The sequence below is a fragment of the Helicoverpa armigera genome, chromosome 22, assembly GCF_030705265.1.
Source record: "Helicoverpa armigera isolate CAAS_96S chromosome 22, ASM3070526v1, whole genome shotgun sequence".
Lineage (NCBI taxonomy): Eukaryota > Metazoa > Arthropoda > Insecta > Lepidoptera > Noctuidae > Helicoverpa > Helicoverpa armigera.
In genome coordinates this window covers 5,959,420-5,975,260 of record NC_087141.1, presented here as the reverse complement: position 1 = coordinate 5,975,260, position 15,841 = coordinate 5,959,420, and the positions used below count along the sequence as shown (strand labels likewise).

The following is a 15,841-nucleotide window of genomic DNA, read 5'->3' as shown; positions in this document are numbered from 1 at the left end:
TGAAGGGACCTTTATATTGGTTTTTAAGAATCTGAAATGTGGTGCTTTTGTCACAAGTCAATACCTACTAAAAAACAGTAATTTCTATAAATTACAGAACAATTTCTAATCCTGCTTAAGTTTAATGAATTCCATGGAAAATTATATTCATTTTATAATTATTATTTTAATTATATATTTTGTATTTTTAACTACAATATTTATTAACTATATATTACAAACTTTTAACTTACAGTTAGATTTTCTTTTCATCAATCGTTTATTTTTGCGCGCGTCCAATTGTTATTTTCTTTGGATATATTTTTGCCAATTGAAAATGTGAAATAAGTTTTACATAGCTTCGTGTGTACTATGCTTTATATTGACTTCTTTCTTTATGAAGCAGAGACATTTTTTAGAATGTTATATTTTTTATTGCATTTGAGTACCTGCTCTATGGTCTATTATAATTTTATTCATAGATTTTTATAGAAGGTTTGTCTATTTTCTTATCGTTTTCGCAGTTATGTAATTCAAAAAGGTTTTTTTTTACTTCTAAAATAACAATTGAACGCGCGCCATCTCACAGCACAATTGACAAAACATATTTTCAAAATATGTCTATTCATTTATTAGTTAAACACGTAAATATACCTTACAAAATGTATTTACAAAATAAAGCGATATTATTAATAATTATATTTTAATTATTATTCCAAGTGGGAAATGAAATTAATGTTCGATTTTAACGATTTGTAGTTGTGACGTTTAATTACAATCAATAATTGAATGAAAAATAAAGAAATTATTTACTTTAATTCAAAATCAGAATAAAAAACAAAATCAACGATCATAAACAATCATAATACAAAAAGGAAACAAAAAATAATAACTTTTATTTTGGAAAAATAATTTGCAAAATAAAGAAAATCAGTAATTTCACGTCATTCATGTCCGTCATTGACTTGCTTCCCAGGACTTGCCAAGTCCTAGACCACACCGATAAAAATAGGAAGGAAACCGATTTTTTAGCTGATTAGAATTAAAATCACATAGAACACTTTTTGTTAATCATATTCATGTCCAACCAATAGTTATTTGTAATAAAATTTTTTTTTGGCAAGGAATGTTGACAAATTGTAAAGGTTTTTGAACATCACATCTACAATCCGTGTTGAGTCGAAGTCAGAGTATTAATTTAAAACTATTGCTATTGCGGTGTAGCTATGTGTCGCTATCGTGAGGGTTGCTACTCGGACGAGCGGTGCCGCGGGGACAGACAACATTCATATTGCAACTATAACTGTGTGAACAGCCAGGAAAGTTTGATGATATGAACTGGTTGGTAAGATGGTCACACCGCGACACCGCCCGTCAACAGAACCTTATATTGTGAATCCTAAATAAGCTTAACTATTTACAATCAGTATACGAATATCGACCCGAATAGAACTCGAAAGAAAAAACAAAATAGGAACGATACAAAACGTCGGCCGGGGCCCACCATATAAATACACCGTATGTACATACAGCACGTCGATCAGTCCTGCGTGTCGACGTCCAGGCCGTTCACCATGCGCTCGATGCTCTTGAGGTCGGAGGCGGGCGGCGTGGCGGGCGTGGTGGAGCTGGGCGGCTCGGGCGGCGGCTCGGCGGACGCGGCCCGCGCGGCTGGCGAGCCCGGCCGCCGCGCCGGGGACCCGCTCAGCGAGCGCGCGCGCGGCGCCACCTGCTCGAACGCGGAGCCCAGCCCCGGCAGCGCGTACGGCGCGAACCGGTGCGCCTTGCCGGGCGGCGCGTGCGGCCCGGGCGGCGCCGGCGGCGGCGGCAGCGAGTACTGCTGCAGCAGCGGGTGCAGGTTAAACAGCAGCCCCGGCGGCATCTGGTGAGGCGGGAAGAATGGCGGGGGGTACAGGGAGGGCGGGTACAGGTACGGCAACAGCGGCGGCTGCACCGGGGGGCCCAGCGACACGTCGGGCGCCGGGGAAGGCCGCGAGGGTCCCGCGGGCGGGGAGGGAGCGCGCCCTGCAGAGCACGAGGAGTCCGACCCTGCCTCGATGCCTTCTTCAGCACCGGAGTCGCCGCCACCTCCGCTCGAACTGAACCACGCTGCAAGAGAAGATATTGTTACAACTACGAAGCTTGGGGTTGACACAAGTCCGAAAAACCAATTTTGAAAACATACATTCAAAAGTAAGAATCGAGTCTTGTCTTGCCAAGCAGATGACAGAAATACAGTAAATTCCACATTACTTAGCAATGTTTATGCACTGAATTCCTTCCATGCAATCGCACCTAGCAACGCGTTGTACAAGTTTTCCATTGAGTAAAGCATTTCTCGTGAACGGTTATCGTGCTAACACAAAGCAATATGGAATTAGAGCGACATTACGACGCAACGACGCAACGTCGGACTGCTGAACTGAATCGCGAGCAATCAATCACACTGCACAACCCTAATGCACGTGCGATTACACGTCACGATTTACGTTAATATTACTATCTGTATAAAAATCCTTTCGTGTATACTAATATCCTAAATGCGAAAACATGTTATTGGTTAATAGATGCATAATTAGTTATTTTTGTTACCTAGTTGTTAATAGTGTATGTTTTCCGATTATAATAAAAAAAAAAAAAATACAGGAGCAAAAATATATATGTACTTTGGGAGTTTGAATAGGTAAAGGACTCTTTCTGAACTCTGGTATCAGAAACTATCTACATGACTTCGTATGTCTTTCTCCAGTTCTATGGTTTAAGTCTAGTTATTATAGAGAAGCAACACCAAAAAGGGAAAATGACCTTTGAAACTTGAAATTTCCTTGAGTTAAGGAATTCTCATATGAAAATAATGGCCTTCATACTATTTTCTAATTATATAATTACAGTTCCGATGAAAATCATTTCCAAGAACTCACTAGACCGCTATATTTTCCGACTCAAACGAGCATGGACACACTGCAAAGTTTTAGTCGGCCAATAATGTGCTGCGCGCTAGTTATGTAGATATATAGCATCTTACAACAAAATCTGGTTAGTATCGGACCGAATACATAGATAATTTGATTAGATCCTCTTCCTGAATCAAAATAACAGCATCGACATATCGACCGACAGTTTAGTCTGCAGACTACGGGGCGTTAAGACTGATCTTAGAATACTGTCCTTGACTTAGGCCAGCTTAAACTTAGATATGCTAATTATGCATTAAATTATGAAACAATAATCCAGGTATACTTACAGCTAGTATTATGCTGCGTAGAAGGCGGTGGAGGCGACGAAGGCCCGCCGACGTCGAGCGGTCGCTCGTCGTCATCGTCCCGGTTGTCGGACCTCGCCGTCAGCATCGCTTGCCTGCGGTACACCGACAAACTACTCGTGTTATCATCTTATTGCCACTACAATCTGCCTAGGCTTTTTGTTAAGCTTAGGGTTTCTTGTTAAGTGTATTGGGGACTGGTTTACGCACAGGTTCAGTTACAATACACTACATTATACATTATTTCCACTACAGTCTGTCTAGGCTATTAAATATTAGTCTAAGAGGGGTTGCACCATTTAACTACATAATTAAAACGAGCATCATCCATAAGCATCATATAGCAGTCCTAAAATAGGCGTTCATTGGTCCAATTGGTGATTCCAGCTGGTTATACTTTGTCTATCGCTACAGGTAATTGGTGCTATCTACCCTATTAAGGGATGCTTATGCTTCTCTATATATTTGGGGGCTGGTTTAGTAATAATACTGCTATCATCTGCCTTGTCTTGCTGCTATTTTTCTGGGGATAGTGTTGGCTAAACTAAGTAATCAAGTACGCTATAATCTGTCTAATTTTTTCCTTAATAATATTCCCTTCAGCGGAAAATCTCTTTCACATTTCATGGCAAAAAATACCTAGTGTGAGATACGCGTATTTTTACAGACTAATGGCACCAAACTTCATCCAATTTAAACCAAACAATCCACCATGGGGTGTGAATCATTTAACATTTAAGTTAATAAGCCGCATCGACCCCCGACCACCGCGCAAAGGTTAATCATCTTCTAATGATGGTGAAATTTGAGACACCGTCGCGACGCCATTATCCATGGTGTTTTAGCTAATAGTCTTCTAAAGGCCGCTTGGAAAATGTGGGAAATATATTGGAGAAATAAAATATAGAGGTGATTGATTAAAACACTTCTAAGGTGTTATATAAGTATATTGAATGGCTTCCGTCAGCCCATCCTTGGTTTATATCATAAATGCGAAAGTTACTCGTCTGTCTATAAACACTTTTAGGACAACAATTTGGTAAAAAAACAGACAGCTTAGAGCCTGAGGAAGAACACAACCTTCTTTTATTCAGTTGCAGAAAGTAAATTCTTCGGTACGCGGTTTTAACACAGGGAGCAGCTTTGAATATATGTTCCGTTCCAGATGAAGAAAGGTTCCAGATACGTTTCTAATTGCCGAGCCTTCAAGACATTAACTCAGATGTTTCCCAACGATGAAATAGGAGATCCTACCTTATAATTCTGACACGCAAAATGCTTGATTGTATCATCACCAAGTATAAAGTGAATAAAACAAAATACTATCAGCCACACTTGACACAAAACATCATATTATTTCAAGAACAAAAACAAAACAACATCAGAGCCTAACAACCATTTTTCAAATTTCAACACAAAGGTAAACAACATATCAATTCCCAGAGCGTTAAATACGTACAATATTTTTTTAAACTGTACCGAAAAAGGATAAAAAGATTCTACCCGAACGTTTAGCTCACCCCAAAAAGGACAAAAAGCTTGGCAATTATTTGCCTTCTGTCGCCCGGTGAACAAACAACTCTTTAACATTTCGCATTGTTTTACTGATCCCTAAATACGGTCCCATCTTGGGTTTTGGGGTTCCGCAGTGAATTCGTTTTATGAACTCGTCTCATTGTCGACTGATAGAATTTAATTTGTTGCCACCCTTTGCGTGTAGGGCTGTGTATATTGTCTTGATATAGTATTTTGGTGGCTGATTTTATTGTGATGATGACTTTTATCTGTACCTGCCTATTAATAATTTATTTTAAAAATATCGTCTTGTTTGTGTGCTTTCGGTATTCGTTAATATTGAGTGAGATAAAACAGTTCTTAGAGTTCGATGTAACTTTAACAACTATGTACTATTATCAACAACATAGGTACTACGATTTGAGAAATTGCTTTTAGTATTTTCTTCTAACATATTCGGAAAAACTTAACGTATTATGTATTGAAAAATTTAATCAATAACCAAACGGAACAGTGCATTTATTTGAAGAAAAGCCCTTTTATAACGCGTTGTTATTCTACATCATTTAACTCGATAAATTACCAAGTATATTATCTTAAAAGCTACAAAAATTACCAAAAATTCATCTGTTTTCGGCAACCCTATCTTAAACTGTTCACATTAGGGTGTCCACGTTACAATGTAAACTTGGCCAGGGGGTGGCCTGCCTTGTAATTTCACCAAATTTTTATCCCTTAAAACGTTGCGGTTAGTTTATCACAAGGGGATCCTATAAGCCATTCCTATGGAGACACAGACGGTATTTTAAGTAGGTGTTTTGATTCTCATTTTATTTGGGGAAAATTGTATCTATTTTTGTTAGTACCAATACTTGAAGAATGAATAAAATAAGTTAACATCCTCATAATATAATGCTAATCATATGTTATCATGGTTTTCGAAAGTTAAGTTTAGTAAATAGGTTTTTCTAGATCGCTAAGCTAAGGAAAAGCGTAACAGTTAAGCATATAGAATGAATAAGCTTATCCTTAGTACTTTATTCGAGTCTACATGTTCACGTGTGACATGTTCAGATTCTAAAGATTTGTATGTATTTCTTCATTGTAACTAAATATCAGATACAAAGAAGTTAAGATTCACACTTTAGATGTCAGACTTCAAAACGACACTGCCATGGTTAATGCTCAAAACCACATTTGCCTAACCGGGAAAAACCAATGCCTCTAAAAAATTTCGTTACACTCCAAACTCTATCATATCACACCATATACCCTTAAATGACTTCAACTTGTAAACGGTAACCTATGATCTATATATCCAGTCAAAACCAGTTATGTCTCAAAAAACTTCGTTACTCTTCAAAACTGACATAATCATCAGCTAAAGTGACCCACAGTCTTAATTAGTAGGTGGACATAAAAGGAGGTTCGTAGCGTGCGATATCAAAGGGCTTTGCCTTGGGTCTTGGGTGGCCAGCTCGATACAAGTATGTGTATTATGTACCTCTAGTGTAGGGTTGTAGCTGCTAGGAAGATGTCGATAAGAGGGTTATGATTTGAAGATCTTTGAAGATGGAGTGGGGAATGTGGTTGTATCTGTGCAGATTGTGGAAAAACAGTTTTGGAAATAGTTGGAGAATATAACTAAATGTGAAGGTGAGTTTATAAGTTGCGTTTTTCTGACAGCTTTGAGCTTTGGGAAGGTTGTACATAATATGCCGAGAAAGAATGGAAAGACTTTTAGGTAGGTATTTGTGGGATGACGGTAAATAGAAGAGTATACATAGAAGAAATCCGTTACGAACTAAATGAGGGTAAGGACAGGAGGACGATGATCATAAGCTGTAACTAGAAAGTTTATTCTGCTGACACTTTAAAGCCAACACAAATTCTAAGCCTCATAAACTTTCAGACCCTCACTCACCTAAATCAGGAAGCCCTTTCTAAACAAAGACATTAGCAGCAACTAAACGCAGCAACAATATAAATTATTTAACGCTAGCAACCCTGCAACCGGACACAGCTCCATGTGTCCGCGCCGGCTTTTCCGAGCGCGGCGTTTGTCAAAACGGTCACGTTTCCCGCGTCCGGCGGCCATTTTGTGAAGATTCGTCCGGTAGTGTCCGGCTGTCCGGGATAGTTGGGGCGCATTTAGGATCGCTTCCGCCACCGGACGTGGTGAGGCCGTGATATTTGGCGGTTTTAAGCTATCGGCTGTGATTTGGGTTTTGTATTTGTTTTGGTATTGGTGTTATTGATAGAGTTGAGTTCAATTGTTTACGAAATTGATACTGAAAATGTAGTTAGCTTATACATATATTTAGCGATTAAACTGTCATAGAATAGAGTAACAGTTTTAATGTGATATGAATGCCAATAGTCACGAAACGATTTACACGAGCTTAGCATAATTCAAGAGTGAAACTGTCTGGTTTCATTATGCGAGTTTATTCGATCCACAATCAAAACAATGAACATAAAAATCTATTACCCGCCAAACTTGAAGAGCATTAACAAAACGCTATCCTAATCTGAGCTAACGATGCGCGCTAAAACAGATGGGTATCACCCACTAATTGAGCTCTTGTTCGAATTTCAAATAAGGTAGCGGAACGGCAACCTATCCCCGCAGCCGAGCAAATTATACCGCCAACAAAAAATAAACTAAAGCTGATTTTATCGCGGAAATCCAATTTTCTCCCTTGCACGCCAAAGACGCTGGAAAAAAGCGCCAAGCCGAATGACTCCGCCATTTGCAGCGTTACCGCCGTGTTTAAACCCCGAACACGAATAAGGAGGCGCCCGATTGGTTTAATTTGAATTTTCAACGGCTCGGGACTCGGAAACGACGCCCTGTCCTAATTAATTCTGAAGATTCACAGATACCACGCTAATTTAGTTAGCTTTTAACTTTACTTAAATAGTCGACAGTTTGCGCCGACATTTGTCTTTTTGAAGCCCACCTAGGTTGTGAAGTTTTATATTCATAGATATTCTTTCCTTTTCGTTTACTAGGCAATAAATTAAGCAATTAAGTATTAAAATATAGGAAAGGGTGCATTAATTGATAGTTTTAATCGTTAATTTTTATTTCATCTCGTTAACTTATATGATCGCTTGAAAAAAGTTGTTAGGCCAGTCTTGTTTTGATTTTGAAAATGGAACGCGAGTCTAATTACACGGAGTAGAAAGTAAATGGAGTTCTCAAAATTATGTTCTTATTTCAAAATGGTTGAATGAATTGTCGCGTCATATTGCGCGGTTCTGATTGGTTATTGATGTCGGTACGTGATTGTCTGAGTGGTACATAGAGTTTGGTGGGGGAGTTCCAATTAGTTTCAAAGGTTAGGTACTTACTTCTTTTCCCGTTTGCCTGCTCCCGTGTCCCGGAAGCCTTTCGCGAACGGATTGTTGTCGATCTTCAGTTGTGTTATCTGTGAACAATTACGTAGTTAGACTTTTGTTCTATTTTACTATTTTTTTTTTTTTTGGAAAAGAAGACTTTATTCCTGTTATATATTGAAATGAGATTTTTGCTACAACTACTTTTTACTATTTTTATAAAAATACTTTACAATGTTAACACATGAAACCTAGTACGATAATTGACATTCAGCCAGAATCCATTAAGTATTTTACTACAATTCCATTTAGTTTATGACTCAAACCCAAAGTTCGGAGCCCAAAATATTGTATTTTACCCCCGAGTTATGGCTTAAAAGCTAATCGATACCACTAAACAATAAAGTGACATAAACATATATACCTAATAAAAATAACAGTTATGACTCTTACCTTCTCATTCTGGTAGGCAGTAACAGCGATGAACTCCGTCTCTTTGAAGACATAGGTCCTGAAGGTGGAGTAGGGCAGCTTGAGGATATCGTTGGCCCTCACCAGGTGGAACCTCGGCTGGTACTTGTGCATGGAGTTCAGGATCGTCTGTGTGACACACTTCAGACAGCTTAGGAAAGTGCTCGCGAGGCTCACGTGTGATTTTGATTGGTATGGTGTTATGGCAGGAGTGAAATGAAGAAGAATATATTCCTTATATATATATTCCTATATATATAAGGAATACCTATACCTATATATATATTCCTATATATACCTATATATATATTCCTATATATATAGGTATATATTCCTTATTTACGTATTGTTTATGTAGGTATAATATACAATATACAGCTGTTTTCTTCCATTTTTAATTTCTGTTTCCCTTGCTTTTTACACACTGTCTACATCTCTTTTATTCCTTTTCCTTTCGCAGGTATGCTGGAAGAGATTTCTTTAGAAATAAGCATTACCTTTGTAAATTCTTTCTTTCCTGTCATCTTTCTTTATTATGTGTGTGTACAAAAATTTGTAAATAAATAAATAAATAAAAATAAATAAGAATTGATAAAATGTCAATGATTTGTTTACGTCATAAAATAAAGGTAGGTAACTGCTTCAATTTATTTATGTCAGAAGTAAAGCTGACTTCCAACTGATTTATGTTAATTTACGTTAAGAAGTTAGGGCTTTAACTAACCAATTAATTTAAATTCAAATGACAATAATTTTGACCAATAATTTTGAGATAGCGTCAGATCCCATCAGAAAAGGTTTTTAAAGTGAATTTTCCATAACAATCATTAACATTTCCTCAAAAAAAGTTAACACACATCCGAAAAGAGCATCAACCAGCAACTTTAAACATATGGGTACTACTTTATTGCATCAGTCCATTTAGTATTCTATTAGACGCTAATGCTAAACCTATAATCTATATGTAAAACATGACAGCTGGCTATTTATCGCCCTTCACTTCACACGCGTTAAGCATAGGAACAGGCGTATTTTCTACCGTATTCCTTTAGTCCACAATGTTACTGATTTACTACTGACAACACAAGTTATCGATAGCTTTGGAATTGCGTAAGTATATATTTTAAACGCGATTTTATAAACGTAGGGATAGTGTAAGTGTAAGACTGAATGTATTTTTTTTTCACACTTTAATACACTTACATAAAGTCGTCAATTCATGAACGGGGTTAAGTGTATTGTCAATGTAATGAAAGTGGTTTAATTTCGTCAATAATGTCCTTTATAAGAGAAATAGTGTATTTTTTGCAATACTAAAAAGTCTTATTAAACGCCAAAGTGTGCAATCGATACGAAAATAACAATTCCTTACAACAGCGATCACCTATTACTTTAATAACCTATCTTTAAAATTCCAGCCCCAACCCCCATGTCATTAAGTGTCATTATCGTCTACACCTATGAATGATGCATGAAGGCATCGCGATCTTTTGCCGTGATCGCGTTCAAGGGAAATTAGCCCTAAATTGCAGCTATGATTGTGTGATCGATGCGAATTGGCGTTTGTAATGGAATAATGGAATTATTACGACTAGTTGTGACTACCAATGTCGCTTATTATTAGGTAGCGTATTATAATTTGTGATTAAGTATCCAATAGTTTTCTAAGAAGTGTTTCAATACACATCGGTTGCAGGAGGGTTGAAAATTGCTAGTGAAACTATAGTTTGACATGTTTCGTTTGTTTCACAAATTGAAATAGAAAAAAGAACACTCATTATTTAGCGGCGTGTTTCTTAGCTTCAAAGATAAATAATGACTCATCATGAAGCCACCGGTATTAGGTTCTTTGTAAAGTTCACACAGGTTACAAAGTTATTCCGAAATCAGAACAAAAATATGTAATTAGGTAGGTAAATATAGTTCCTGCGTAAAACATAAAAAATCAGCTATTTAAATGACAAGTAAGTAACTTACAAAGCAGATTTATTTAATTCATGACAGAATTATTGAACTTTCTGTCATCGTGACACACGGACACGCCTCCGTTTAATATTAGACAAGTTTGACAGGCGTCGTGAACTCTGAGACACATGTTAACACACTACTCCGCCCGCGAATCAACTATTAAAATATTACGTTATTGGTTAGGGCTGCCATTGGTTAATATTGAAGATAATACATATTCAAGTTCGACAGATTATGGGTAATAAGAATTAAGAAAATTGACAGTTGTTGTTGTCAATGAATGATGTGTAAAATTGTTCAGAATAATTAAATGTCGCATTAGTTTTTTCATCATTATAACAAGGCCAATTTTTGTAGAGAGGTACTTACCTATAAGATAGGTACGTAATTAAGTCGGCTTCCAATGAATTAAAAAAAAAAATCGAATACTTAGGTAAAAATTGAAAATGGATTACGTTTAATTTAAGGTTTCCGCTTGTATTGTACCTTTCATTCAAAGTACGTATTAGACTCAAAAAGCATTAAATACAAAGCTTAAAATTGTCTCCATTTTCCACCCAATTTAAAACATTTAACGCGTTTACGAAAGCCCTGTCATAACATAATGACAGGTCTCGACCCCGCTACAAATTGCTACGTAGTGGTGGCTCTGTGACCCTCGCTGCTCTGTGGTCACGTAACGCTTATGATTTTTGTATGAGAACAGTTAATTTGATACTGGAGTTTAGCAGGTCATTTATATTTCCCTTTTTTGACCGTCTTTTTTGTGTAGAATTATTTATTCTCACGTATATTTAAACATCAAAGTTTTTGATGAGGGAATGTGTATGTAAAGGTACAAGGGTGGTATCCAGTGTTACATGCAATAAATAAAAGCTTAAAATATTAAGTATCGTGACTAATAGTCCTACAAATAACCGATATGTCATTATTGCTTAAAATGCTCGAATTTTAGCTTATTTTGTTGAATTAAAGTAAACGAGCGTAAACGACAATCCAACAAACAGCTTTTTAATGTTGCTGAGAGAATAATTGTAAGACTATCAGCAAACGAAACCCAAACATAGAGCTATCTGCGACATAGGAACCTCAAAACAAATATCGTCAAATCCCATGATACACAACACAAAATCCACAATAATATCTAATTAAAACATTCTCAATATTTAAGTTATACCTATGTCCTGTACATACGTGTACATTTTTTATTTTAAATCCTAAATAAACTACAGGCCAACTAAAACTTGCTCACCGACCACATTTCATATTTCGTTCGCATTCCATCTAGATACGCCGCCATTGTGTCCTAGGTATTGTAAAAATTCTGTTTTGTATGCAAAATCCTCATTGGCATTCAATGCGGGCTCGGGCCGGTCACTGCGATGTGGTTTATCAATATTCATAGCAATGTATAACGTATTTTGGTTAGTTAGTTACAACCTGAGTACCTATATGGTTTGTTCTCAGGAGCTGAGATGTGTGTCGTGATTTATATGGGTTTTGGTTCATTAAAAACTTCTTTGTAGGCTTTTAAAAAATGTGTGAGTTTTTTTTTGGGACTTATTATTGTTTGAATGAAGATCTGTCGTAACAAAATCATAATCATCTTATCAGATGTAGGACGTCTGTTGGAACTCTTTGAGATAATGCTCTTTTTGATATTCGAACAATATTATTTCTTACTGACTAGTTTCATTGATACTCACATACTTACATGAACAATTGTCTCTGCGAACAACGTTTTTTATTTTCCATTCCTATTTATTATAGTTATTTCTTCTAAAACGTCTATTGCTGAACATAGGCCGAGCCCATTGGCTTCGTAAAGACCTGTTGGAAGCGGCCTGAGTCCAGCGCCTACCTACGCTACGCGACCTTTGTCAGAACGTCTGACCAATTCGTGGGTGGCCTTCTTACATACCAAAATAGTGTTTTTTAATTGGTTTTAATTTTTGGGCACCATGTCTTAATAAATTGTTAGCGATTTATTTCGAACCATTTCTTTTTTGGATCTGGTAAAATGCCGATATAATATGTAACGAAGGGCTTCTTAAAGTAAATAACGTAGGACCAATCTATTTTTTATATAGTTAATTAATTAGATAGACTTACAGACTTTAAGTACGAAACGAGAATATCCAGCCATAAATCATAAAATACAGTAGCCAATCACAGCTTTATCAAGACACATCTAAATTATAATAATCTTAATGAAACTTGTGTTTGACTAATTCCCGCCCCCCAGAAGTTCGCGTTGGCCCCCCAACAAGCAAAGTAATCCTATAAGAAAAATTATAAGTCTATTACTACTTATAACGTTCTTGTTATGGTATTGCGGTAGACTCTATGACTTATAACAGCATTTGCCAAGCCTAAACATACTCAAGCGCATTAGATTTTATATCTCGGTCTTATAGTCCGCTACAAGACTGACCTCTAAAACATTTATAAGACACTTTTACTAGTAGCAGCATTTCACAAGCATAGATATGCTCAAGAGTAATTGTTTTTATATATCAGTCTTATAGTTAACTACAAGATTATCTTTTAGGACACTTATAGGACTAAACAATCCTGAATAATATTTTGATCCTATACTAGCATTTTGTGAGAGAAAACGATATTATAACATCCTTAGCTGAGACCACTACAAGTTTGTGCCGTCATAGTCTTGCTCAAGACTTTTATTAGCCTTAGAACTTAATAAGAGCGCTATAAGTTAAAAAACTTATAAACTTGTAGATCAAACACTTTATTAGTAAACGTCAGCCATTTTGTAACATTCAGTTGTACCCGTCCATTGTGAGAATTCAGTTTAATATGAACTTAAATGATTGGAAACGATTGAAAAGAAGTGGTGGTTACAGGAGAAAGGTAAAAATAGGTATAAAGAATTAATTATGTCAGGGTCTTCAGAAATAAAATCAAGTGCGTTAGGCGGAATAATTGAGGGTTCCGTGAGCAGAAATATTTTTCCACGTCTTCCCCACGACTCAGAAAGTGAAGAAGTTCAGAACAGCGAAGAAGAATATATCGAAGAGACCACTGACTATGACAATAATCATGAATTTCTGAAAGACATGCAAAGCTGGGCTATAAAATTTAATATACCTCACCTGGCCCTAAACGAACTCTTTACTTTTTTGAACAAAAGATTAGGTAATGTTTTACCCAAAGATGCTCGTACTTTACTTCATACAAACAAAGAAACGGTGCATATTACAACCTCAGATCCAGGACAGTATTGGCATAACGGATTGATTAAATGCCTAAAAATACACTGCAGGGCTGGATTTGAATACTTTACGAAATACGATTTCGTTAAATGTAAACATAGATGGGTTGCCTGTATACAAAAGTTCAAGACATCAACTCTGGCCTATTTTGTGTAACATCTTTGAAATTCCCCACATACCTCCCTTTGTGATTGGTAAGATAACACTATTTCAATATCGTAGAAACTTTAACTACCTACTTTATTAAATTATTTATATAGATATATTATTTTTCAAGGAATTTATGCGGGTGAAGGAAAACCATCTGATCTAAATGCTTATTTAGAGTCTTTTGTGAAAGAAATGAACGAACTTGAAGAATATGGATTAGATACATCGTTGGCGCCAAATGAATCTAAAATCAAAGTCAAATTAAGAGCCTTCATTTGTGATTCACCAGCAAGAGCCTTGATTAAAGGCAAGTTTAGTATTGATATTATTTGAATTATCTGATATCTGATATTTTAATATGAATGAAAAATATGGATGTTTAATTTCTTACAGGTGTCACAAATTTTAATGGAAAGCATGGCTGTCTGAAATGTACGGTGATTGGCGAATACTCACATAAATCAAATACTGTAACATTTCCTAAGTCCAATTGTCCTAAAAGAAACGATAAAGATTTTCGTGCTAAAAAATATGAAGAACACCATAAGCATGATTCTCCGTTATTGAAACTAAACATAGATATGATAGAGGATTTTCCTGTGGCAGACTCATTACACCTAATAGACCTTGGCTTGATGAAGCGGTTGTTGATTGGATGGCGTGACGGAAAGTTGGGAAAATACCTAACCAAATGGAGTGCTCGTGAAATTGATATTGTCAATAGCTTTTTACTGAATTGTCAAATGCCCAAAGAAATTCACAGATCAATGAGATCTGTAGATGTTTTGGCCCATTGGAAAGGTTCCGAATACCGCTCTTTTTTTTATTATCTAAGCGTTATAATTTTAAATCACGTGCTCAAACCAGAACCATTTTATCATTTTTTAAACTTGTTTTGCGCCATAACGATTTGCTCAAATGAAAAGCATTTGCCACTCTTGCCAATTGCTGAAAAAATGTTAGAAGATTTTACAGAAAGTTTTAAGGCCTTCTACGGGCGAGACTACATTACTAGTAACATACATAATTTAACACATATAGTTGACGAAGTAAGAAAATTTGGTATTCTGCAAACTTTTAATGCATATCCTTTTGAAAATAAATTATACGCTATTAAACAAACTATCAGACATGGAAAACAACCATTACAGCAAGTTGCAAGAAGAATAATTGAAAGGCAGTTAATCGAAACGGAGCATCTTAGCGAAGAAATTGTACACTATCCATATATTAAAAAAAACCAGCGAAACGGTTTATTAGTTTTACACCTAGAAACATATATTTTATCATCGAAAGATGAAGACAAGTGGTTTCTTACTGACAAAAATCATGTAATAGAATTAAAATCCATCAGCTTAAAAGACAACACTAAGCTTGAAATAGAAATCACGGGATATCGCATTGTTAATATCCTCGACGCTTTTGAAAACCACTAAAATCTTCTTTTTGAATATTTATAAATGCGATTGTGCTCCTATTGAAAAATCGGAGGTATTATGCAAAGTTCAAAATATAAAATGTAAACTAGTTAGTATTACTTACAATTCAGAGATATTTTTCTTACCATTGTTACATACCCTGTAAATTTCAAGTTTAAAGAGCAAAAATAAAACGATACTTTATAACAATTATGTTTTATTCAAAATTAAACATTAGTCTTACAATCTTTATAATCAGTCTTATAATCTTTATAATCAGTTTCATAATCAGTCTTATAATCGTTATAATCAGTCTTATAATCTTTGTCATCTTCATAATCAGTCATATAATAATCTATTGTAGTCTTCATAATCAGTTTGACTAATAAAATAATCACTCATCATCATCGTCATTTTAGCCTGACATTACCTATGTCTGGGTATGGGCCTCTTCTTTTTCTTTTAATCAATCTTATAATCATCTATTGTAGTCCTTATAA

General features: G+C 36.0%; 2 protein-coding genes across 9 annotated transcripts in view; one reads left to right on the top strand and one right to left on the bottom strand.

Moving 5' to 3' along the window:
* Positions 1 to 373: 373 nt before the first annotated feature.
* The window catches only part of LOC110375620 (T-box transcription factor TBX3), a 98,015-nt gene continuing 82,547 nt past the window's right edge, over positions 374 to 15,841 (bottom strand). For 3 of the 8 annotated variants that reach the window (XM_049843076.2, XM_049843077.2, XM_049843079.2), the window contains 4 exons: positions 8,552 to 8,710; positions 8,114 to 8,190; positions 3,224 to 3,354; positions 374 to 2,088 (listed from right to left, as the gene is read on the bottom strand). In XM_049843076.2, the coding sequence (XP_049699033.1) occupies positions 1,520 to 2,088; positions 3,224 to 3,354; positions 8,114 to 8,190; positions 8,552 to 8,710 (936 nt within the window). In that variant the 3' untranslated portion in view covers positions 374 to 1,519. The remainder of the gene's footprint in view (positions 2,089 to 3,223; positions 3,355 to 8,113; positions 8,191 to 8,551; positions 8,711 to 15,841) is intronic. The other 5 variants (XM_021333803.3, XM_049843080.2, XM_049843081.2 and 2 more) reach the window with 3 other exon arrangements.
* On the top strand, positions 13,829 to 15,359 carry LOC135118454 (uncharacterized). The gene is made up of 3 exons (XM_064040577.1): positions 13,829 to 13,967; positions 14,051 to 14,230; positions 14,317 to 15,359. The coding sequence occupies exons 2-3, from the start codon at positions 14,116 to 14,118 to the stop codon at positions 15,357 to 15,359; spliced, it is 1,158 nt and encodes a 385-aa protein (XP_063896647.1). The 5' UTR covers positions 13,829 to 13,967; positions 14,051 to 14,115.